The sequence below is a fragment of the Parasteatoda tepidariorum genome, chromosome 1, assembly GCF_043381705.1.
Source record: "Parasteatoda tepidariorum isolate YZ-2023 chromosome 1, CAS_Ptep_4.0, whole genome shotgun sequence".
In the NCBI taxonomy this organism is placed as follows: Eukaryota; Metazoa; Arthropoda; class Arachnida; order Araneae; family Theridiidae; genus Parasteatoda; species Parasteatoda tepidariorum.
Window position 1 is genome coordinate 68,336,592 of NC_092204.1, and position 25,842 is coordinate 68,362,433.

Consider the following 25,842-nt stretch of genomic DNA (forward strand, 5'->3'; position numbering starts at 1 on the left):
ATTCTTTAAAACTTCAGTTATTCTTCATTTAAGATAGTCTAACTTTCATTACTAGAATTCATTACCGGATGAAGAAAGAAGGGACTTTGATAAAATGTATCACAAGTATACCATACCACAATTAAGAGAACTTGTTTCACAGGTAAGGAGAACATTTTTCATTAAGAAATATGTCTGCATTAATTATAAATTTATATCTAACAAAATATCGAATAAAAAACTAATCAATATTTTCAGCAGATATTTTTAATTTTTAAAAAAAATAAGTTTTAAAAAAATTAGTAAAAAAAATTAAAAACTTTATATTTTTGAGCTTATATGGATTGACAGAGTTCGTAAACACTAATAAAGCAAGAGTAGATTTAACTTGCTGCCGTATATTTTGTTTATTATAACATAGGATAAATGCTGCCGTATACTTTAGTTTACTATAACGTTATTTAGTTAAGGTTACTATTTAGTTAAGGTTGTTATTTAGTTAAGGTTAAATGCTGCAGTTTATTATAACATAGGATAAATGCTGCCGTATACATAGTTAATTATAACATAACATAGATGCTTCGTTTATTTTATTATGAAATAAGATAAATAATTCACAGAATCTAGGAAAATTGATTAAAATGAAATAGTTATAATTGGATTTTATGTACAGTAGAGAATGCTCTAGAATTTACTATTCTAGTAAAATTAAAAAAGCATCAAAATATAAAGCGTTTTGTATTTTAGAATAGTTCCATATTTCAGTAACTAAAGATGAAATTAAGAAAATTTTTATTTGTTACTGAAATTAAAAAAAAAATTGTGTTATTTACATGTGTTATGTATATGACACTAAGCATCAAGTTCTTTACAGCCTAAATAAAATGAGCTCGAAAATTGTTATATTCCCTGTCAAATATGTAAACTACAAATTACATGCCAAATTACAAGACTCTTACAAACCCAAACATCTTTTTTAAACGCATCTTTATGAAAGCATATAGTGTATTGACTAATAGTATGACCAAGAAAAATGACATTGTCAACAATATATTTTCATCAGCACTCAATGTAAGCACCGGAAAATTAATCACCAGAAATTGATTCAATGTCTAAATACCAAAAAATTCATTTTGGAATAGTAACACTGAGGATGATTCTTGTTTAGAAAACTGACACAATATAGCATGTTTATTTTCGTGTGCTATTTGTGCTTTATTTACTTTTTTTCTTTCTTTAATCTACGCAGCACAGAAGATACCCTAGTCTCTTTTTGGATATTAAGCATTAGTAACTAAGAAGTATTAGGTATAAAAATATAAGAAAATTTAAGCATTAAGAAATGATAGAGTTGTTTTACAATGCGTAATGGTCATTTTTGCACAAATAGACGATGAAAGGCTACAAACAAAGAATTATTATTAATATAGAAATTTTACTAGAAGTATTGACTATTATATCTACCCAGAAAAATTTGGTATTATTTCTAAGAAACTTTAAGCTGTAAGCAATGAAGTTATGTTGCATTGCGTATTGATTTTTTAATTTTTTGTAATTTTATAACCGTCATTAAACACCAGACCCACTTTTGAATTTACTACCAATATTCGACTCTGTAGTCTTGTAATTAGAAACACAATCCAGAGGACAAGGAACTCCTGGATCAAGTACTGAAAGAAATTTACCTTTGTTTAGGACTTTTTGATAGAACTAGCCCGCATTAGCATTACATGGACAAGAAAACCACGAAAACCTCCCATGGTTAACCTGAAGGCAAGAGGACTCTAACCCATGATCCGTCTATCTCTGACCATAAATTTCGTGAGCACTATGCTCGGTGCAATCCGAGTGCGAAGTTCGAATCTACCAGTTATCGATAGGATTCGAACCCACAAACATTGAGGGGGTAAATCCAGAGCATTGCTAGTAACATAAAAATATTTATAATTATCAGCAATTGAATGACCTTGAATGACCTTCAAAATGCTTCTAGTGCAATAGAAATTAACCATTCTCCTCCTTTGGTACCATCTACCTACCGTATCCAAATTTTAAAAAATTTTAAATGCTACTAATCTGCTAAATATTTTTAATTTTTCATTTCTTTTTCAATAACTTCTGATTTGGAATTCTAAAAAGAAAATTAAAGTATTTGTATTTACAATTGATAATATTGTCTCTAAAATCTTAATTGATATATATACCTTCGAAATATTAATATTAATTATGTGAAAAGTATACAAATATTTTGCATGATATACAATTAATTTGGCTTACAAATTAATAATTATTTAAAAATTAAAGCTTGTAGCTAAATGGTTATATTTATTTTATTCATAGAGAAATTTAAAATTAAATATTATTACCATAGATTTGAATGCTACTTTTATCAAACAGTTAGTATTAGGTGTAACGGATATGACAATAATAGATATTTTAAACCTAAGACATGTAAAAGTTTTGGGATAAACGTTAAAATAGAAGTAGTTTATAAATTGTGAAAATAAATGCAAATTGCATATTATAGATTAATAAACAGTTGCTTTATATGGCATATATTAATATAATAAGCAGGTATAATGACAGATACTTTATGCACATTTTAAAGTATCTGCCATTATACCTGCTTATTATATTAATATATGCCATATAACAATATGGGAAACAAATTATTTGTTGCATTTATACAAATACTTAATTTTGTCTAAATCGAATGTGAGGATTTAAATTCTGAAATTAGTTTTGTTCCCAATGATACAGATTTTTCTAAGGGGTGTTTCTAGTCTATTTTTTGTTGAAATGCATGAATTTAAAAGCGTTATAGATAACAGGTGGTCGCGGTCGTTATATATAACAGGAGACAAACTACTAGAGGAGTTAGGGCGCATCATCAGAATTAAAATTTAAAATTGAATAATGAAGTTTCCGTGCATGTTTTCCTATGAGGTTTTAAACCTGATGATATATCTTAACTCATCTAGAAGTTTGGCGCAACATTTATGCTACCCTTTGTCATAAAAACGTTTATAAACTTGTACATTTCGTCATAAAAATATACTTAAAATGTAATTTTTTAAAAAAAAAACTGTAGCATGAGGAGAGAAACCGATTTATTTTCTCTCATATTTGATATCAGTGACGTAAGGCATGAGAGTTTTTAACTGACAAAAGGTCAGTTAAAACTCTAATACCTCATAAAACAAAACAAAATTCTTCCCCAAAGTTGCAAAATAAATTTTGAAAATAATTGTAATTTTTATTATGTAGATTGATTGGATTAAATATTTTAATGGGCTTGTGGCTGATCCGATAACTGAAACTGAAACGGTGCTCGTAGATGTACCGGACTTTCTTAAAAAATTCGGGGAACTCATCACAACGACAGATAAAAGGTGGTATATTTAATTTTTAAATTTATATATTTTTTGCTCATTTAAGTTTTTTAATTATTTTTACAACATAGCAAATAGGATACCTGCAAGTAACGTCATCTAAGTTAAATCGTAAAACACACACCCATACGCACGCACACACACACACACACACACACACATATATATATATATATATACTAGCTGACCCGGCAAACGTTGTTTTGCCATATGATTTATTTCTAGAGTATGAAAATATATCTTATTTATTGTAAGTGTGTGCGTATGTGGTATGTGAGTGGCAGTGGCATGGAGCGCTNTTAGTTATAAACCTATTCTCATACCTACTGAATATACATATAAAATTTCATCAAAATCGATCCAGCCGTTTAGGAGGAGTTTAACCACTAAAACTGTGACAAGAGATTTTTATATATATAGATATATATATATATATGCTTTACTTCTTTTCCACGTTGGCAACAAAGAATTGAAATATCGAGAGTGTGAATTGTCATAATCATGAATGAGCTTAAACGTATTTATACACCGAAGAGCCATTACATTATGACCACCCTGCTTATAACATGTAGGACCACCTTTAGCCCTCAAAACTGCTAGCACCCGCCTGTTGCATTGATTCCACAAGGTGCTGATAGGTAGTCTGAGGTATCTGGTACCAAGCGCTCCCCAACTGGTCCTGCAATTCCCTCACATTGCGAGGGGGTAGCGTGGCAGCACGAATTCGGTTTTCCAAGTAGGACCACAAATGCTCTATTGGATTAAGGTCAGGTGACTTTGAGGGCCAAGACATGACTTGAAAGTCACTGGAATATTCCTCGAACCAATCCATGACGATTCGACCCTTATGACATGGTGTATTATCCTGTTGGTAAACACCATCCCCCGCAGGGAAAACTGTTGCCATGAATGGGTGAACCTGGTCTGCAACTATGTTCAAGTAGCTTACAGAAGTCAGGGATTGTTCATGAGGATTATGGGTCCTAATGTGCTCCATGAAAACATTTTTCCTGTGTTGAAACCATGAAAACCTGGGCGAGCCCAATGTTATAGATGGAGGGTGGTCATAATGTAATGGCTCTTCGATGTATACAGAGATGCCAACTTGCTCCGGACAGCAAATAAATATTTTAAAGTGGTATTTTATCAATTGTGTTTCTTGTTTTAATAAATTCAATTTAGTAGATTTTTATCTACCACTATTTTTAAATAATTCGTAGGTTTATATAATTCTCCACTTACTAGTACTTGTGTCATGCTATACCCTTTAAACAGCAAGCAAAAATTGTCAAATATTTGCAAAATTAGTTAGTAGTTATTTTACCATTTCTTTTTTTTAATTATTTTGGCGTGTCTGGATCAGTTGGCATCTCTGTATATATACAAATTTCTGGAACAAAGTTATTTACTCGAGAGAGCAACGAGATGCTGAAACAAACTGAGCTTTAAGTTGTGAAGAATGGAACAGTTAAAAGTCAATAGTTTATCACAGCAAAGTGCTCAATATTATGTTTTAATGATAGTTATGCTGGTTCAATAATAAGTGTTTTATTCATTTTTATTCATTGTCATTCATTGAAAAATGAGTATTAGTTGTGCTTTTTTGCCTTTTTTAAATATAAATAAAATTTAGTTTTCACAGGTTTTTATTGCATGTCATTTACTTCAAGTTAACTCCTTACTAGTTAAAATAGCTCACAGCTTTACAGTGTTGTTCAAAGTTCTAAAATTTATAAAAGCCTTTTCTCCTAAAAACTTTTTCATTTCATAACCCTGCCGTCATATTTTTAAGTACTCTAAGCAATTGACAAATAAGAATTTTTTATTAATAATGATTTTTTTTAATTATTTTTATAACTTAGCTGCAGCTTATCCTTAAAAGTAAAGTTGATAAGAAAAACGTGTTTTCCTTCTTGAAACTACGAGGCGAAATACAATCAAAAACAGTTTTAAAAAATTTAAATCATCAAAAATAAATTTAGTACGTACTACTGCGAAAACCGCATGTCTCATATTTTAATTTACAGCGAATCACAAAAGCTGTTAGTCGTGTGTCAGCCCCTTATTCAGACGTGGGAAGAATTCTTCCCATGAACTTCATTAGTTTCTAAATGGCGGTGGGAAGCTAATTTCCCTCCTATAATTTGTGAGAGCATATTCTGATAACTTTAGAAAATAAATCCAAAAGACAAATGAAATGCTTTGCTTACGTAAAAGTGGTTAACAGTAAAAGTTTTTGTGGGTTCAAGAAGGCTAACATGTAGAAGCTATTTTTTCTTGTGTGTTATCAAGGTGATCGTGGGATCAAGAAGGCTAACATGTAGAAGCTATTTTTTCTTGTGTGTTATCAAGGGGATCGTGAGATCAAGAAGGCTAGCATGTAGGAGCTATTTTTTCTTGTGTGTTATCAAGGGGATCGTGGGATCAAAAAGGCTAACATGTAGAAGCTATTTTTTCTTGTGTGTTATCAAGGGGATCGTGGGATCAAGAAGGCTAACATGTAGAAGCTATTTTTTCTTGTGTGTTATATGTAGAAGCTATTTTTTCTTGTGTGTTATCAAGGGGATCGTGGGATCAAGAAGGCTAGCATGTAGAAGCTATTTTTTCTTGTGTGTAATGCTTTCGTTCACTTGATCATTCATTTTTCGTTCACTTGATCTCTGAGTTTATTTCTAGTTATAATTACAGAATTTATAAATTAAATTGTTTATATGCTCAGGAGTTTATAGTCAATTCTTTGCAGTAGATAAAATTTCTCCACCCTCCTTCCCATAAAAAGAATAGTCTAAAACATTAAATTAAATTTAGGTAATAAACTAAATGAATTTCATTCCCAAAAATATTTTAACGCAACATTGCTAAGTAAAAATTTTACTATTTAAAGTGGTTTTAAATTAGCTGTTTTAATCGTTTCTTGGTGCTTACGTTTACATGGAAAATTTTGATTTCATATAAAACTGCAATTTTTGCGATTTGATCTGCCCTTTTGGGTCAAAATATGGTGACCACGCTGAATTTAGAGAAAGAGCTAAGCATTCAGTAATCAATATTCAGTAAATTTCAGACATCTGCATACAATAATAAAAGTTATTAATTTGAGAGAATTTTCACAAAATATGAATATAATTCCAGCAATAGGCTTGTCAGAAATATTTTTTTAAAAATAGTATTTTTATTTAGGGTTGTTGCGAACTACATGATGTGGAGAGTTGTTGGAGAATCCTTGGGTTCGTTGTCGAAGGACTGGCGAGCACTGAAACATGAATACAGTTCCGCTTTGTCAGGGGAAAGTGCAGAGAAGCCACGATGGGAAACGTGTTTGAGGTCTGTAAATGGACATCTTGGAATAGCTGTGAGTTCATACTACATAAAGCATTACTTTAAAGGAGACAGCAAACAGAAAGTAAGTAAAAGAGAGTTTTGAACTTTAGACCTGCTTTAACTTTTTATTTTTGAGCAGAAAATATTAAATCAAATAACTTTGAACATTTAGGGAAATTTCATTATGCGTTTGTCGATTATTCTATGTTTTTTATAAATGAATTTTGTGATGCACTTAGGAAAAAAAAGTTAGAAGTAAGGAAAATCGTTACACATTACACGAGGGTATTCTACCTTGAACCTCCATTTTATGTTACTTCTGAGATAACACTCATTTTGAATTTATTCTCTTTTTAATTCGTTAGTTTTATTAAATTTTTATACTGATGCAATTCAATCTTCTTTTTCATGTATCCTGCATAACCACAAATAAATTAAGTTTATCATAAACATAATAACCAAAGAATATTTTTCCGAATGTTCCAAAAATAATTGGATACATTATACATACCATGGATTGTTCTTGCTTTCAAGAAGCATCCCCTTTATTATATTTCTTACACCTACCAAAAAGAAAAAAAATGTCTTATCTTAAACAGAAAGACATTTTTGTAAATTTCTAAATTCTGATTTCAAGTACAAGTACTTAAAAGCATTATTTTCCATACATATTTAATAAAAAAATAACTCAACTGAAACAACAAGCACAGATCTCTAGCACATGCCGGAAAAAATCTAAGAAAAGTCACCAATACAGCAGGTAGGACTGCATATTGAAACAGATAGAAATTACGTATACTGTATACAAAAGTCTCTCACTAGGTAACGCTAATATTCACGTCAAGGTCTTACTCTCCCCTTCAGTTAAATTTTTTTTTAATGATTTTATTGTTTCTCAGTTTTTGTTCTGCGTTTTATTCCCTATTTTAGGCTTGTTTTTTTATATATATATTAAAATTATCTAATATATTAAAATTAAAAACTTTTNATGTTCACTCCAAGGTCTTACTCCAAGAATCAACACTCTCCCTTCCAGTTAAATATTTTTTTAATGATTTTATTGTTTCTCAGTTTTTGTTCTGCGTTTTATTCCCTATTTTAGACTTGTTTTTATATATATATATATATATTGAAATGATTATCTGACTTTAACTTCATCTTAAATTGTCAAAATAAATTCTTTAGGAATTTAAGTTGAAGACCAGTGAGGGTAGACCAATTTGCCGTTTTCTAGCGATTTAGTCTAACCTAACGTTCTCACTGATCCTGCTACATTTGATAGAGTTCTAGGATTATTTCCTCTTCCTCACTAACTCACCATTTCGCAACTGCTCTTTGATCAATCTATCAGCCATGTATAAAAAATATATAGGATTGCATGAAATCGTTTAGCAGAAAATTATGAAAAGCGCCTCCGACACAAGAAACTAGCTAAATCTCGCAAGGGGTAATACTTTTTATTTTATAGCCAGCAGTGAATAGCTGCCCAAAAGCAGAGTTTACATTTATCAATATCCAACCCTGTAGCCTTGTAATTTTGAACCCAACCCAGTGCACAAGGAAACTTCTGGATCAAGCATTGAAACAAACTAGTCTTCGTGGAGTACTTTTTGTTAAAACTAACCCACCTTTGGCGTAACTAGGAGAGGAAAACCACTAAATAACCAAGGTCAGTCCAACGGCAATGGGATTCTAATCCATGATCCATCTACCTCTGCCCTTCACTATTACATAATCCTCTGCCCCTCCCCCTCAAATTACTCATTTGTATTTGTTGAAGAACTACAAAATTACCACTATGAGCAGCAGATAACATAAAATTCAGTCCTTAAATAAAAGAACATGTCTTTTAACATCGCAAGGCTCAAAATGAAACAAATACTTCCAACGAGAAGTGCTAAAAAACATTTATCAATGCTTTGTTGTCACTTTTACGTCACGTGCAAATACTGTATACGCTTACTCAATGCATAACTAGTAATAGAACTTAACACTTTAAAGCATGATGTGTGTTAATATAGATTATTTATATTCATGGCATTTGTTTGTTTTCGTATTACTTGTGCTCTCGCGATGTAATAGTCTGCAACACTATAATACATTATAAAAATGTTATATTTTCATTGCATTAAATTAAAAAAAACGAAACAAAATATTTTAAATCTCTAAAAACTCTTAAATACTGCATTTTAAACAATATTCATCATTTGAAAAATCATTTACTTTGAAAAAGCATCAATTTTTTATGATAGTCAAATTGACCTCAAATGGTAGTTTTAGGTAAGTTCGAAATCCGGCAGCTCTAGTGTTAAAAGCGATTTTACCTGAGTCGACTCCAGACTTTTTAACTGACTGACTGACTTTTTTAGTCACACAGACTCCTCCAATAAGTTCCCAGTAAACAATCTAACTAGAAGCAGGTGATGAAGCAATATTATGGGAAAATGCAAGTAAAAGAACTGATTTTTCATTTTCTGGGGACTATTTTAAGAGTTTCAGATGTGCACGTCTACATTTGTCTGAAAAAGTGGCATTCTTAGTTTGTAGCATAGTTTGTAGCACACTATTAGCAAGTTTTCAGTAGTTTTGAATTGTACGCACATTTTTGTTTCGGAAGTACCCAGTGAGTGAGACTTCTATTTTATGTGGGTTTCAATTATTGTAAGGTTTTTAGGGAAATTTTCATGCCATTAATTACAATTAAAATGTTCGATTTCCCTAGGCATATAAGTTATTGTGTTTCTTTAGATTATTATTTCGTAAGATTCATTCATATTATTTCATGGATAATCCCAATAAATAGGGGTCGGCCAGAGGTGTGTTTAGACCCGGTATTGGCCCTTGAGCCAAAATTTGAGAACCCTGTTTTATAACGCATAACTATGTCTTCCAAAATTTCATAGAGGAGGTATAGATAGTAATATTCTAAAATAATATAATCTTACCAGAACCAGTTTCTGAAACTTTTTACTCAAAATGGCTCCTCAAATACGAACAAAATGATTATGCTTAGCTAAGATAACAATCATACTAAAATCCTTTTCTTTACAGAAATTTTCTAACTGAAATATTATTATTTCTTTATTTCAATGTTGTTGTTGTTTCTAATCCCCAAGAGGTCCATCCCAATTAGACCAATTCCATAAGTCCAAAAATGTCCAGGAAGTCTAAAAACAGATGAGGTTTTGAAAAAACCTCATCGATCTTAAAATCGATACAGTTTAGAATATGCTCGGGCGAAGCCTGAGCAGTCCTACATTTAGTGCAAAGTCCAAAAGTCTTTTGCCCCTGAACATACGAGAGACACCTCAAGTGACCACTTGCAAAGCGAGATAAACAAGTCTGCTGGCTTCTAGGTCCCTCAAAAAGCAAGGCACTTCCAGGTCGTTTTCTGAAATACCAACTATGCGGAGGAGGAACCCTCCAGAGGTCCATAAACATTTTTTGCACTCCGAAAAGACCTCGTTGAAAGTGGAAGGTAGATCTGGCTGTAGAGGTTCCAAAGAAGCATCTTTAGCCAGTGAGTCCGCCATCTCGTTACCTTTGATTCCAACGTGTGATGGAATCCATTGGAAGTGTACTTCAAAGTCCGCACATAGCCTGAAGAGCATCCCCAAAATTGAAGCCGCAGCCCTGTCTCCAACATTCCTCCAGTTGCAAAGGTGTTGGATTGAAGATTTGCTATCCGTCAGTATCCATATATGCTTAAAGTCAGGCTCAGCAATATTCTCAACATGTCTTAGGCCATTTTCAATCGCAATAAGCTCAGATCTGAAAACTGAGCAAAATTCAGAATTTCTAATTTTGAGACTCAATGTGTGCGTGGGTGTTTTAATAAAAACCCCACTACCTGAATGTGGGATTTTTATTAAAACACCCACATTTATTTCAATAAATAGTTTTAATAAAGTGAAAATATATTTTAGGCTTTGGAAATGGTAGGCTACCTTAGCAAAGAATTTTTGAACATACTCAATGATATAGATTGGATGGATAGCGAAACTAAAAAACTAGCTAAAGAAAAGGTTGGTAATTTTTAAAAAATTTTATTAAAAAATAAATTTTTAAATCAATCAATTATTCTACTGTTGATTGTTGATTTTTTTTTCAAAAAAACTGAGTTAAATGAAGAAGAAAAAAAGGAAACAGATTACTTTCATACATAAAAAGATTATTTAAGGCAAATCGCCGCACCCATTTGAACCCAAACAGCCAGAGAAAAAAAACATAAATTCTAGATTTTATTTCAAAAAAGGAAATTTCGCTTCCACTATTTAAGCCTCTTATAAATTCGAGGTCATTCATACTTTTTATATATAACAGTAGGCAATAACCAAAAGACAGCCAGTTTACCGTTCGCTGCATAAGTTTCTGCCAATGCCGAAAATTAGAGACTTCACTTTTTGTCTCCTCCTAATTGTCCGAATTTTATGAAATTCGGTTCAGGGCATATTTTTTCATGCTGAGTCGAATGAAGTAAAAAAATTATACATGCATCTTTAGAAAAAGCACGTCTTTGTTGAAATAAGCATATTCCGCCACGGTTTTAAGCTGTAATACATATTTTAGGACATTTTTTTGATATATTGCCATAGCATTTTACTGAATGAAAACCCAATCAACCGTTCAAAAGTAATAAGGGTGATTCATCTTTTTGCCGATTGTTTATCTTTGTGGTTTTTCCAATGATTTTAAAGACGTTTCTGTTATTTCTACGGCTTGTCACATGATTTCCAAAATCCTGACACCGTCAGCATCATATTTGGTACGATCGACCAGGGTTGGTAAAGTCCTTCTGTTGTTCTCCAGAAATACCTATTTTAACCGTAATTTCCAATATATTATTATGACGCGTGAAACTGAATTCACACATTCAAGTTATTACCGTTTGACGTACTTGATTTGCTTTTATTCCATTGCAAATTATGCACTGTTTTGATCATTGCCTGGTAGTTATTGCTACGAATTACGCACAGTTTTTAAAATTTAAAAATCTAGATTTCTCTATCACGATGTTATTATGGCGCGCAAAATTTAAAAACTGGAAGAATACTCAAAATTTTTAAAACGAGGGAATCGTTTCTTTTTTCTTTTTTTCTTTTTTTTCTTGTTTCATGACCTGAATTCTCTTCTTTAATGAACTTTTTTTACTTACCCTATGTTCTGTTTAATCTTTTTGATTTGCTTAAATAATTTTTTTTTTCAATTTTTTTTTTTTTTTCGATTTTTGCAGATTTAAAATATTTGGCTATTAATTCTTATAAATTGTTGTCGAAATCCATCTTCTTAGGCTTGTGCATTCAAATGTGTTGAGGCTTAAGAAATTTTAGAAACAGTAACGACTTTTTATAAAGAAAAAAACATTATATTGTAGTAACCATGTTATGGTTTCCGAATTTTACACTTATGTATTATTGCTGATGTAAAAAAATGTTAAAAAATAAAAACATCACATTCACATGCAGGGAATATTGAATGAAAGGATTACATAGTACAGCAGTGATTTATTTTTTTGAGAAAAGCATTAAATGAAATTATGATTTAATTTTGAAATTACAAAAAATACGTTATTGCTATATTTGAAAGACATTGATTAATTGGATAAACATTTTTCACTTCAGAAATATACAAATTTCGCTCGAAAATATACAAATTTCATTTCAAAAATATGCAAGTGCTCAAAAGCAGGCACTTATTTTTAAAGTTGCCAACGGAAAATGGAAAAAAAGAGGTTACAAACAGAACTGAAAAGAAAATTAGAAAAATCCATGCTTGTCGAGAGTGAAAAAAGTTATAATACCGATTTTTCTTTCTCTCGGCTACTGTGGTTTTTCGTAGCTTTTTTTTTTCTAGTCTTGTTTCTCACAATTTTTTTTCATTTTACGTAAGCAACATTACGTTTTTATTTCAAGTTACTTTTGTTATTTATGTCTGGCAAGTCTTGAATATGGGCATCTGTTTTTGAGAGCTTGAAACATGTCGACTGTTATTTCCAATTTGTATATTTTTGAAGCAAATGAAATTTTTAAATAAAATAATATCTTATCGCTTCAGTTTCATTGGTTTATTTATTTAATAACAATGATTTCTTTTCGATGAGCTGAAATTAACTGATATCAAGAAATTTTTTTATTCTAGTTTCAGGGCTGCAAAATTGTCCTTTTATTTACTTTTTTATTTACTTTTTTATTTAAAATTTAATAAATTTTAAACTAATAACATTCTTATTTACTTATTTTAGAAACTTTCTTTCAGAAAGGCAATTATTCCATAGTATATTGTGATCTTAACTATTCTTGCCTTTTTTTTTAACCTTATGAGTAACATTTAAGTACAAATCTTCAAAAAAAATTTTGAATTCCCTCATGATTTTACAGATTAATAAAAATATTTTTGTCACTGAGGTACTAAGTGGGGACTTTAAAGTGCAATTAAGAATTATGTTGTTTTTTTTTTATCTTGTTTCCATTTGATCGTTCTTGAAAATTAAAGACTTGTCAAATTATTTGAATAAATTAATCTTTTATACAATTTTTATTGAATGACATATTGCAGGTGAACTCCATTACTCCTTATATAGGTTATCCTCAAGAGCTGTTAAACGATTCAATTGTTTCGGATTATTATAAAGCAGTAAGTACATTTAATAAAAACAAAAACAAAAAATTATGTGAACTATTTAAATACTCAAATGTAATTATGGGTTACAATGTGCATCTATTTTTTTTTCAGTTAACAGTTGCAAATGAAAACTACTTCAGCAATGTTTTGAATATTAAAAAGTGGAAAGTTGATGAGGAAGTTTCAAAACTGCGAAAGCCATTTATAAAGAAAGAGTGAGTAACTGCTTCTCATGCTGAAATAAAAGCCAAAATTTGAGAACAAAATCTTATTATACACTAGCAATAGTGTGAACAAATTATCGTTTAAATACTTAAGCAACTGGGCAAAAAAGTGTTAACTATGTGTTAAAATATTATAAAAAAAAATTTTGAAAAATAATTTTTTTAAAACAATGCGAAATTAATAAATTGAGTATAAGAGTTCCAACAAAATTAAATAATTTAACGTTCACTTTATGAATTATTTATTTTACTTAAATAATATAGTGATATTACTTTTTATAAATATTCTGTTAAAATAATGTCAAATTATTAACTAGATCCATGATGTTTTAAAATTCAAATCATTTAACGGTTATTGCATGAAATATTAAGTTGAAATAAATATATCATAAAATCAATTTTTAAAAAAGAAATTCTGGAAAAATATTGCTAAATTAATAAGTTAAGCTATGTTAATCTAAATCGTTCAATAATAATTAAATTTATGAGTAATTTAGTTTAGCCTGTGCTAAACAATATAATAAGCCTTATTTAAATACGTGCACTTTTTTTGAAAAGTTTATCTTTAGTCGCTTAAGCTATTATATATTATTTGGATTATTTATTAAGTTTAATTCAGAAAACTATATTAACTATGACAAATGAATATATAGTCGCGTTTACTTAAATTAGCTGATTTTTAAAAGTTTTGCAACTGAGAAATAAAAATAAGCATATAATTCAGCATATTTAAAATTCTTTCTTAAATCTACGCTTTGTGATTTTTTTACTAATTTTAGAAGCTATATATATGCATTTTCGTTAATTTTTGAATTGCCAAAGGAATTAGGAATGCTTTGATTTTATTATACCAATACAATAAGCAGAACTTTTTTTAAACCATTGCTGAACAGCAGATCCAATTCTGAGTTTAAGCCTACCAATGTTCATCTGCGTAGCCTGGTAATTTTGAACCTATTCCAGAAGACAAAGAAACTCTTGGATCAAGTATTGGGAGAAATTTGTCGTCGTGGAACACTTCTGATGGAACTAACACGTTACACGGAGAAGAAAAACATGAACACCTTTCACGATTAGCCTCCGATGACAAGAGGACTCTACCCATAATCTAACTATTACGGATCTATCATTGATTCCCTGAGCCACCGCGGCTCTTTCAATTCTCAATTCTCCAGAATTCAATTGTTTGTCTCTCCAGAATTGTAAATTTTTTTCCCAAGACATTTATGGTCATTTCGCTTTGAATATGTGAACATTATGGTTTCGCATATTCCAAGTTTATATATTGCACGTGTATATAACTTCGTTAAACATACATGGCATGCTTCATATATATAATAGATCTTCTTTATACTCGATTGAGTATAGATTGAAAAAAAAAACTTTAAGCCTAGAAACAACAAAATAAGTACATAAATGTCAGTTCAAACTTCTTAAAGTTCCCTTTTAAAATTGCTGACCCAAGTAATAAAATGTTTATTAAAAAAATTATTCTAACGATTTTGAAACAGAACTGATTTATGATACTGATTTAGAAGCCACTTAGTTATTTCCTAAATAAATGCAAACAAATTACTTAGTTCATTTAAGAAAATGGTTGTTTACACACGGTTTTTACAAATTTTAAGGTCACTAATTTTCCTCTGAAGCAAATACTTTGAACCGGTTAAAATCGGGGGATCTGGGAACGATTCCACTAGGCTTGAATCTTCCACTTATGATATTAAAAGCTCAAAACGCACTACGCTAAGACTCAATAAGTCTACATTGGAAACTTTTCTAGTGATAAAAATTGTTTTAAGATGATTGTTTATTGGGACGCCAAGTTTTCCGGTTGCATGAAGAATTTTTGTAAAGGTTATGAAGATGGCGGCAATGAAGTTCATTCTGGAAGGCAATCAACTGTGAGAATCTAAAGAGTATGACTGTTAAAGGTCCAACAGCTCCACAGTCCTGTCATGGCTTCATTGAACTGCTTGTAGAAAACTCTTATAAAAGAACATGACTTCGGGATAATTGACTGAGTCAAAAGACTATTGCACCAATGAATTAAAAAGGACATTTCAGGAAAAGGCCCACCTTATTTTGTTTCGATGTGTGTTAACAAATTGGAACAATAAAGGATTTTATTGGACTCACTAACATAAATTTTCATATTCTTTTGTTGAAATTGCAAAATCTCAATGGCTTAAAGCTTCTTCTTATGATATCAAAAGCTCAAAAAGCTGTACTTTGTATTCTTTATTTATTTCACAAATATTGCAGCTGCTATGAGGGTGACTGTAAAAAATTTTAATTAGATAAGGGACAAATGATTGTTAAAAATTTTGTAATGGAAGTTAGTCAAATTAGCTTATCATAGAATGCTGCAAATGAGGCGCGTGTTTTATCGAGAATACTTAATATGGAAACGCACTTTATTGTCCCTGCGTAATGAGAATGAATATTTTTTTTAATAAAAACGATAGAAATATGCGTGTTTTATTCAAACGCATTCGATGCTTGTCTTCTTCATTAGAAACATAGCATTTTATACGCAATGGAGATAGGTTTATCATCAAACGCAATTTAGGAATGTGAGTTTTATTTAAACGCAAGAAAGACAACTACCTTTTCATTCAAGCTCAATGGAAGTATACAACTACTTAAGCCAACCTAACAATTTAAGCAGATTCAACTACATCATATTGTTATCATGAACTGCGATTTTATTCTTACATAATTTCCTAACGTTCAATTGGAGATATTCTGCTAAAATGTTTAGTAAACGTACTTAAAATTAATGAGAAAATAGTTAAAAGTTTTGAATGGGAACAAGAACTACCGTTTTTTTTCTCTTTTAGTTTCCTTTACAGCCATATGGAAATTAAAAACAGTTCATATTTCGCAGGAGCTATTTAAAAATCGTTTAAATGACATCTGTTAAAATATTAAACTTTTCATAATTTCTTACTGACTCGTTGTGGTTCAATATTGTTTTTATTATTTTGGCAGGTGGAAAGCGCATGCAGACATAGCGATGGTCAACGCTTTTTTCAACTTCTTTGAAAACACAATAGGTAAAAATTTAGCATCCTATTTTAAACGAGGGCTTGTCTTAACTGCACAGGACTTTCTCACTGATCATTAATCGTTTCTTTCAGATTTTCCAGCCGGAATATTGCAAAATGCCTTTTTCAATAAAGACAGACCAACGTAAGTAACAAATAATGATTTCAAGTCATCGGCCTTTTATTTATATATCCTCATTGTCATTTAGATTTTTTTTTCTATTAAAACGTCTATAAAATCCTCTTTGTAAATCCATTCAAAACAGTGATTTAATTCATTGATCACGACTGACTAAACTTTAGGAGACAAACATTGATAACTGTTATTACTACGTTTTTGTTAACTCACTTAACTGTTTTTTAGTATGGAACATTGCAATCGAAATTTCGGCTACTCACAAACAATTCAGATTTATGTTGTTGTGCCACTTGCCAACTCAGCGATTCCGCTTGAGAATCAAGCAGATATTTAAAGCAAAAGGTGCGTTTCTTGTTTTTCCGTGAAGCCATCTACTGACAAGAATACGTTTTAGCCTCGGACAAACGTCGCAGCCCGTTTCACAGGGTGTACATATTCACACATCATCCATCCACAGATCGTAACTTTGGCCTGAACCAGAGAGCACGATCAAACGATCAATCTCCGATCCAGACCCCCCCCCAGAGGTATGATTCGTTATGGAAACACAGAGGACATTGTGCGGCCAACATATTTAGTGTTCTCCAGTCAACATTTTGGATCAACAGCTGGCAGGGATCGAACACGAGACCCCTTGTGGATGGGCCCAGCACCCTACCAACCAGGCTTTCCCCGACCCTCTACATCTCTTCTAGTGCCTAACGAGACAACATAAGTTTCAGTCGTTTCTTGTGTGCTGCACGAAAATTTATCGTGTTTAGGCACCCCCACTTAGTGCTCTCACCACACCTAGAACTGCTTCCACAGTTCTTTTCAGATTGCTTTGCAACGCATGCTCACTTTCTTGCTCATTGGATATTTCTGAATGTCTTTTCGAGTTTTATAAGAGATAATGTTTTAAGAACATTAAAAATACAATTTATAAATGTGAAATTTCAAATAAATTGTGTTAACATTAATATTTTGAAATCATTTTGTGATATTTGCTTTATACAAGGCATTTCGCATTAATCAAATTTAATATGTATTTTCAGAATCCTTGTCAAAAATGAAGTAAAAATAACTATACACATTAGAAGTCACAAAGTAATATTTTTTTGAAGCTATCTATATATATGCCCAGTACAAATGTATGAACAAATGCCCAGTTAGTTAAGGAAACATTTAAACTTTCTTGATTGTCGGCGATTATTTCAAATACTCCTTAGTTTTTTCAAGCACTCAAACTGTTTTATCGTTAGAGTTTGATTTGTAATTTTCCACTCTGAAATATAAGTGACCTCTAATGTGTATACTTTTCGAAAATATTTTTAATCACCGCCGTTATGAAACAAGTAGCATGTCAAGTGTTTGTAAATCAACCATTAAAAAGGCATTTATTATGAAGTCCTAATCCGTGCTACTGAATTAATCTAATAACTGAATTTCTTTCTTTACAGTTATATGAATTTTGGTGCTATCGGCTACGTTATTGGACATGAAATTACACATGGATTTGATGACATGGGTAAATGAATCGAGATTTAAACATTTAATATTCATAAAGTATTATCATAACAACACATTAAAAGTGTATCATTTATTTTTACTCAGGTAAACAGTTTGACAAAGAAGGCAACAATGTAAATTGGTGGGATCAAGCTACTATTGACAATTTTAATGAAAAAGCAAATTGCATCATTTACCAATATGGAAACTACACCACCGAAAATGGCCTCTCAGTAAACTTTCTATTTGTTTTTTTTTTTAAAAAATGAATGTAAAAGACATCTGATACACAACAACATTAAATTTAGTCAAAAGCTACTAACATCAAATTTTAAATTGTCAACTTTGCGTACAAAATTTCTCTAGTCTCTTTAACTACAGACAGCAATTCATTTGTCAGTTTTGAGGTATTTGCATTTAAAATTTTAAAATTTGTATTCAATTTTAAAATTTACATTTAAAATTTAAGTCAGTTGTAAGGTTTTTTCTTAACTCAAACTGGTTAAACCCGTGATCTTTGACTGCACTGAAAAAGAAAATCTAGTCTAACTTCTCCTAATGCATTAGACTTGAGATTTAAAATAGTCTTCACTATGGAGCATTTTGTGCAATAGTGTATGGCAGCTTCCTATAAGTTTGCCATTGTTAAAGCATTACTAGTTTTTAATAGTACCAATCAGTTTAACCGGTGAAGCTCGTATTAATCGATTTAATTTTCTTTTCTTTAAATTTTTTCGCTTAGAAAACGCCATTCTGCTTGGTGAACTTAATTTTTTGAAAGCGTTTTTAATCAACCTAGTGTCAATAAAGTTTTACTTAATTATAAAATGTTCAATATTTTTAGATTCTAACAATAACTTAACGTTTTGCACGTCGCTCTAAATTTAGAGGAATAATATTGTCTTTAATAAAGTCCGAAACTAAAATTTTAACACATTACATGGTAAATGAAATATCAACAATTCGCAAAGAATCCAGTATTTAGTCCTTATTTTCTTCAGAGGAAAAAAAAATCTGAACATATTATGCCGATTTCACTTCCGAGATATAAGTTGCAGTAATTTCTTGTCCTTGTTCAACAAAGGCACCGTAAGAAAAAGTATGTGCTGTTAAAAAACTTGTTCATCCTGATTTAAAATGCAAGGATCATACGAGAGTAAGATTTGACCCAACTTCAAGTGCTGTCATTTGTAACCGCTACTTCTGTAAATTCAAAGTTTGAGAAATAAAAAAAAAGCTGAAAAAAACTGAGAAAATAAAAGTTGAGACCACTAGAAACTAGTTCCAATTTTTCAGCTGTTCACTACTCCACTATCAGCGTATAAAACAATATTATTTAAATGGTAGTTAACTGTTCACTATATCACAAGTTCATTATAGTGGCGTTCCTCTGAATACATATACCATTTCTTTGATGAATAAAGGATAGAAATGTACACACCGGGTCAAAATTATTTGTATTAAAACATTATATATGACTAAGAATACATTAAAAATGTATATCTTGCTCGTTGCGAAATAAAACTTTCGCAGTCGGTAGTGTTTATAATGATTCTTATTCCGTCAACCTATGTTTACAATGTGATAAATGCTAAATTACAAGTTGTATTCATATCTAAATAATTAGGTAAATGGAATCACCACACAAGGAGAAAATATTGCAGACAATGGAGGTATGAAAGAGGCATATCGAGTAAGAATTTTTTTTTAGTATTTTAAATTGCAGATTTTTAACGAGTAATTGATTGCTAAAAAAAACTACTGAAATTTTTTTCATTAAATTTCTTAAGGAATCTTAACTCAAGTTTTTGAACTTAAAAATTTAGAATTCAATAAAACAGCTGCAAAACCCAAGGCAAAAATAGAAACATATCAATAACTACTATGATTGTTAAATTTTATGATATATCAATAACTAATATGACCAATAACTATTTGGTGGGCCGAAATAGCCTGGTTGGCAGGGAGTTGGACTCTTGTTCGTGTGAGCGAGAGTTCAAACCCACCAGGCCGAGAAATCCCCATGTATTAAATAGTTATTTTTCACATTAAATCTCTCAGGGTCACTAAGTCTTTCAAGTTCCCGTAGCAAATCAATACCTCTAGGGGTACTGATCCAAGAGTTCCCTTTCTTCTTGATTAGGTTTAAAATTACAAGGCTAAGGAGTTGAACATTGGCCCCCGTAAACTCAAATTTTGTTCAGCTGTTAAACGATGGTTATAGAATAACTATTTGATGAGATATTATTTGTTAGGGGCAAAGCATTTGTTATGCTATTTTTCATTCGAAAGCGCAAAAAAATACAAATCATGTGCTTGTCGCCCCAGGTTCAAATCCCAGCGATTGCTGGTCGATGCAAAATTTACTCCCAACTCGCACCGATCATTGCGCTGACGTAAAAAATCCTCGGTGCTAGACGAGAGTCATGGATTAAAATCCCCTTGCCTTCGGGATTACCATGTTAGGCTTCCGTGGCTTTCCCACTCCATCTAACCCAAATGCAGATAAACTTCATCAAAAAGTCCTCCACGAAAGCTGATTTATCGCAATACTTAATCCAGTAGTTCTCTAGTCTTCTTGGTTGGGTTCACAGTTACAAGTACAGTCGAAATTGGGTTGTCTGTTCAATGCCAGTAATAAAAAATACTTCATAATAAGCTGAGAGGACTCAGAGAATAGAACGCTCGGTTCTCTTTGAGGAAGCTCATGATTGAATACTGGCGAGGGCTTATTGATTTATATATTGCTCTTGACTTACAACAGCCACAAAGCTGATTTAAAGTATCCCCATTGGAATATAAGTCATGAGTTAGATCCCCTTGGTTCAAGTTCATCGTGGGAAGTTTTCGGGTTTTTCCCCACCTTGCTGCAATAATGTTGGTTTAGTTGCATCAAAAAAATCCCCTGAAAAGATGAGCTTGCTCGAATTCTTGTTTCAGAATTTCTCATGTGTTTTGATTTCGCCTGAAAACTGTAGCTACGGAGTCGGAGCTCGGTAATTTAATTGAAATCAGCTGATTCATGGGGGTTAAAGTAAAATACTTTATTATTTGCTGTGGATAAAGGATCTTGTTAATTTCATATATATTTGAAAGAAATTTGAAAACTACCAATATCACTCAAAGATCTAGCATTGCTAAAAATATCAAAATCATCTACATACATCAATTCTGCACTGACTATTTCAAATAGTAATCATTTCAATATCACTCAAAGCATCTAGCATTGCTAAAAATATCAAAATCATCTACATACATCAATTCTGCACTGACTATTTCAAATAGTAAATTGTTTTGAAAAGCTAAAGGATTATGACAAATCTGTACCAGGTGGTTCGGCACATTGGAAGAAAGTTGGAGACCATAAGAAAATTGAAATATCATTCGAAAATTATTACTATTACAATTATATTTTTACAATATCGATCTTATGGTTAAACAAATTTAATTTCCAAATACGATAAAAATTAAACTAGTATTTTTAGAGTACTAGATATAATGCAAAAATTAAAAAATGTTGCTACTAACCAGTAGCCAGTAGCTGTATTTTTAACAATTTCCACAGAAAATTTTGGATGACTAATAAAAAGCCATTGATATTAATAATAGAAAACATTTCTTTTAAAGCATTTCTCAAAATAAGGCAAACATTACAAGGTTCATTTATAAAATGAAGATAAATTTTAAGAAACAAGCGTGAACCAAAGTAATTTTTAGAATATTATAAAATATTCATTTTAATTCCGTATTTGATGAAAAAATTAAATTCTTATGAGAAGCATTTTTGATAGAAAAAAATTGATTGATTGATATTTTTTTAATCAGCATTTGTTTGACTTGCTCAGCCTGTGGCTGGTGGTAACCGTTTATTTTTCCTTATAGTACTAGGTTTTCAAATTTAGGACAGTATTTTTTGGATGGTGTATAACAGTTAGTAATCTATAAGTGACAATTCAGTTCAATATTTAGAAACGCATTAAATTAATTACTTGATTCAAACAATCAAGATAAGAGATTTGTCAATTATTCCCGAATTTACTATAATTTACTGTTAAAATAATTGGTATTATTATCTTTTACAGGCGTATCATGCTTGGGTCAGAGATAATGGTCCAGAGAAGAAATTACCAGGATTAAAATATACACCTAGTCAACTTTTTTGGATTAGTTCAGCTAGCGTGAGTGTAAATTATTAGTAATCTTAATTAAATTTAAATTCATTACTCAAAAAGTAGAAGTAGTCAAATAGAAATCAGCTGAATAGTTTTTCTTCCCACCGAAGAAATCAGAATGATCTACATTAAAAAACTTTTTGCCCTCAAAATGGATATAATTATAATGGGTGCAGTGGTTTTAAAAAAAAGCGTTCCTCTATCACTTAATAAGGTAGCAACCGAACCAAAGGACATACCTATCTTGAAAAATTGCATCTAATTATAAATTATTAAGTAAATTACTTGCCTTTTTATTCCTTCAAATAGAATTATTTATATATACATAAATAATTTTAGTTAAGTTTAAAGGTACAAAAAAAAGATGTTAAGTTTTATTTTGAAACTACTGAATGTCAAGAGACTTAAAAACGTATTAGAGATCGTTTGCAAATACTGAATTAATATTTTCTGACACTGTCTTTAGAAAGATAGTTTTATATAGAAAATGTATTTTGCAAAAGTACATGATTTACATACTTTTACAGTTCTTAGTAATTTTGTGTTTGTGACAGTCAAAGATATCTTTGCTTAACAAAGATATGATTTTTATAAGGAATATATTTGTTTATCAAAGATCTTGTCATATCATTTTTTTCGAAAATCTGATCCTTTCATCGTTCTTTGTAAGTTGCTCGACACAATCAAGATTTTCATCAAAAAAATGATCTATGTTTATTTAGATGCAGATTATATTATTAGTTAGCGAGATAATTCTATAAAGTTTTGCTCTAGTTTATAATTATTGCTCTTTTTATATTTAGGTTTGGTGTGCAAACTATAGGCCAGAGCAACTGAAACTAATGATTTTATCTGACCCTCATAGTCCAGGTGAATTCAGGTAAATTTGACCATATTTACACAAAATTCAACATTATATCTATCTATATAAATATGAAATATCCGAAATACCCCTGACAAGACATAGTTAATGCAAGACGGAGCTCGACCCCCCACTGGAGTAAGAGAGTGTTTAATGTCTCGGAAAACCACTTTGGAGACCGCATTTTGCCTCTAGGGTACACAAAGCTCACACATGGCCGCCATATTCTCTAGATCTGAACATATGTTACCCGTTTTTGTGGGGGTATATTAAGGACAATGTGTTCAGAAATAACTCCTAAACCATTGCTAAGATTAAATCTGCCATTCAGGGGGTCATCGACAGCATCGATGTTCAGACACTTCAGCGGGTCACGCAGGATTTTGCTATTCGTCTGTTCCACATCATAACTAACAATGGCATACTTATTGAACACGTCATGACCTAATCCGAATATCTGTAGTGACGTTTGCATGTTGAATGAAGTTTGTGCACTCAGTAGTTTAATAGTAGTGCTCAGTAGTTTAATTTACGTTTTATTTCATATAATCCAATTTCCAAAATTTGCGTGGCAAAACCTTTGGTTCTAGTATGTACAGTGTGCAAAAAAAATTAACAGACCACCCTGAACTACTTTTGATCTAATGTTTGAATTTTCGCTTTCTAGGACTCGAGTTTAAAGGTTCAATGAGGTGACCTCAAATATGCTTTTAATTAGTGCAGACTATATTTTAAGTTAATAAATTGGACACAAAAGCGCACTTTCTCTGAATAAACATGCCTTTTTTTCGACTGATTTGGATTTTTCATCCCCAAAATATAGGGGTTAGCCGAAATCTGAGAAAAATGGTCCTAATAGTTCGATCAGGAGAAGCGTCCGAAGTTTGGACCCTTTATTGTTGATACAATGTTTTGCATATTTCTCCATATCGAGAGAAAATTTTAATTAATATTTAGATAAATTGTTTGATTATTATAAACAAAAATAATAAAAAATAATAAGTGTTTCCTCAAAGATGTTTTTCGCTTGAAATTATCTTTGGAGAAGCGAATTTTATAATTATGTGCAAAAAATTTACAATTTGTTTAAAATGTTCTCGAGATATGACGAAATAAGGCAAGAGTAGAATAAACATTAAAGGATTCGAACTTAGAACGGCTCTCCTGACCAATTATTAGGACCATATTTCACAGATTGTGACTTCCCCCAATGTTCTGGATGTTTGAAATCCGAATCCCACGAAAGAACGGTCTGTTTATTCCGAGAAAGTTCATTTTTTTGATTTCGTGACTCAAAATATCGTCCGCATCAATTAATTGGCATAATTCAGGTCATACCCTCAAACCATTACGATTGAGTCAAAAAAGCAAAGATCCGATCATTAGATCAAAAGTTATTTAGGATGGTCCTTTTTTTATTTTGCGTACTGTTCATGGATTTTATTCTATAAGCATCTATTTTTTTGAGTATTTTGTCTACAACGTTGCAATTCAATTTATACTCAATGTAAATAAAATAGTCTTGTCTAGGTTAATCAATTTCCCCACACTCCACATTTCTCCCCCTCTACATTGTCATGATTTCGGTTAAATCTTGCGTTTTTCTAAGAAAGGTTTTTCTAACTTCTAACTGAAACTTACCGTCTTGTTAAAAATAAACAAGATATGCCAAAACCACGATTGCGTTGAGAGGAAAAGTTGGAAAATCACATAACCTTGAGACGACTAGTTTATTTACATAGAGTATAGTGACATAGCTATGTCTAAAACTTCCAAAAACTATCATGTCACAATTTTGATATATTTTTCTTGAAACACATGGTATGAAATACTATATTTGTTTCTAAATAAAATTCCATGAATATTATTTAATTTCAGAGTGAATGGACCAATGTCCAACTTAAAAGAGTTTTCCGCAGCATTTGGATGTGCCACTGAAACTAAGATGAATCCTGATCATAAATGTCAAGTTTGGTAAAACATTCAGTGAAACCAAATTCGAAAACTAATTTATTTGAAGCGTAAGCGCCTTGGTTGATACAGCAATTAGCAAAAATATTTTATACTTGCTTGTTCTTTGGTATATAATTAATTGAATATTAAAATACCAAGTTTGATTTTTTTTAAATATTGTATAAAGAAATGTACATAAATGAAATAATTAAATAATATAAACAATTTTTGCAAGTATAAATATTCTTTTCTTTCGTTTTTTTTCTTCTTCTTTCTTTATTTTCATATTCAAATATGCATTGTCTGATGTATAAAAATTTAGTGCCCTAAGCCGTCGCTACTGACTAAAATTGGAGACATTTAAGATAGTAATGCGCAGCAAATTAATTAAAATAAATGTTTAAGTTAAACAAAGTTTAGTTCAAAATGACTTCTATTCGAAGGACGAAGCGTCAATATTCATATCCATGGGGAATAATTAGAGTAAAATATATGGGGTTTTCTTTGTATGGTTTGAATTATATATGGTTTTGCTCGTGCACATGGAACTTGCTTCTCTTTTTTCTAATTTAACCCTGATTTATATTAAATTTAACACTGAAGATCCACTTAACAATTTATGAATGCCTACCTAAATGCTT

General features: G+C 31.0%; 1 protein-coding gene across 7 annotated transcripts in view; it reads left to right on the forward strand.

Moving 5' to 3' along the window:
* The window catches only part of LOC107449479 (neprilysin-2), a 50,532-nt gene that overhangs the window by 16,502 nt on the left and 8,188 nt on the right, over positions 1–25,842 (forward strand). For 2 of the 7 annotated variants that reach the window (XM_043048518.2, XM_043048514.2), the window contains exons 8-21: positions 56–142; positions 3,247–3,371; positions 6,552–6,774; positions 10,619–10,717; positions 13,248–13,325; positions 13,425–13,528; positions 16,532–16,596; positions 16,681–16,732; positions 18,166–18,233; positions 18,320–18,447; positions 19,842–19,907; positions 22,297–22,392; positions 23,190–23,266; positions 25,127–25,442. In XM_043048518.2, coding sequence (XP_042904452.1) covers positions 56–142; positions 3,247–3,371; positions 6,552–6,774; positions 10,619–10,717; positions 13,248–13,325; positions 13,425–13,528; positions 16,532–16,596; positions 16,681–16,732; positions 18,166–18,233; positions 18,320–18,447; positions 19,842–19,907; positions 22,297–22,392; positions 23,190–23,266; positions 25,127–25,226 — 1,368 coding nt within the window. In that variant the 3' untranslated portion in view covers positions 25,227–25,442. Of the gene's footprint in view, positions 1–55; positions 143–3,246; positions 3,372–6,551; positions 6,775–10,618; positions 10,718–13,247; positions 13,326–13,424; positions 13,529–16,531; positions 16,597–16,680; positions 16,733–18,165; positions 18,234–18,319; positions 18,448–19,841; positions 19,908–22,296; positions 22,393–23,189; positions 23,267–25,126; positions 25,443–25,842 lie in introns of those variants that run through there. The other 5 variants (XM_043048515.2, XM_071181710.1, XM_071181702.1 and 2 more) reach the window with 3 other exon arrangements.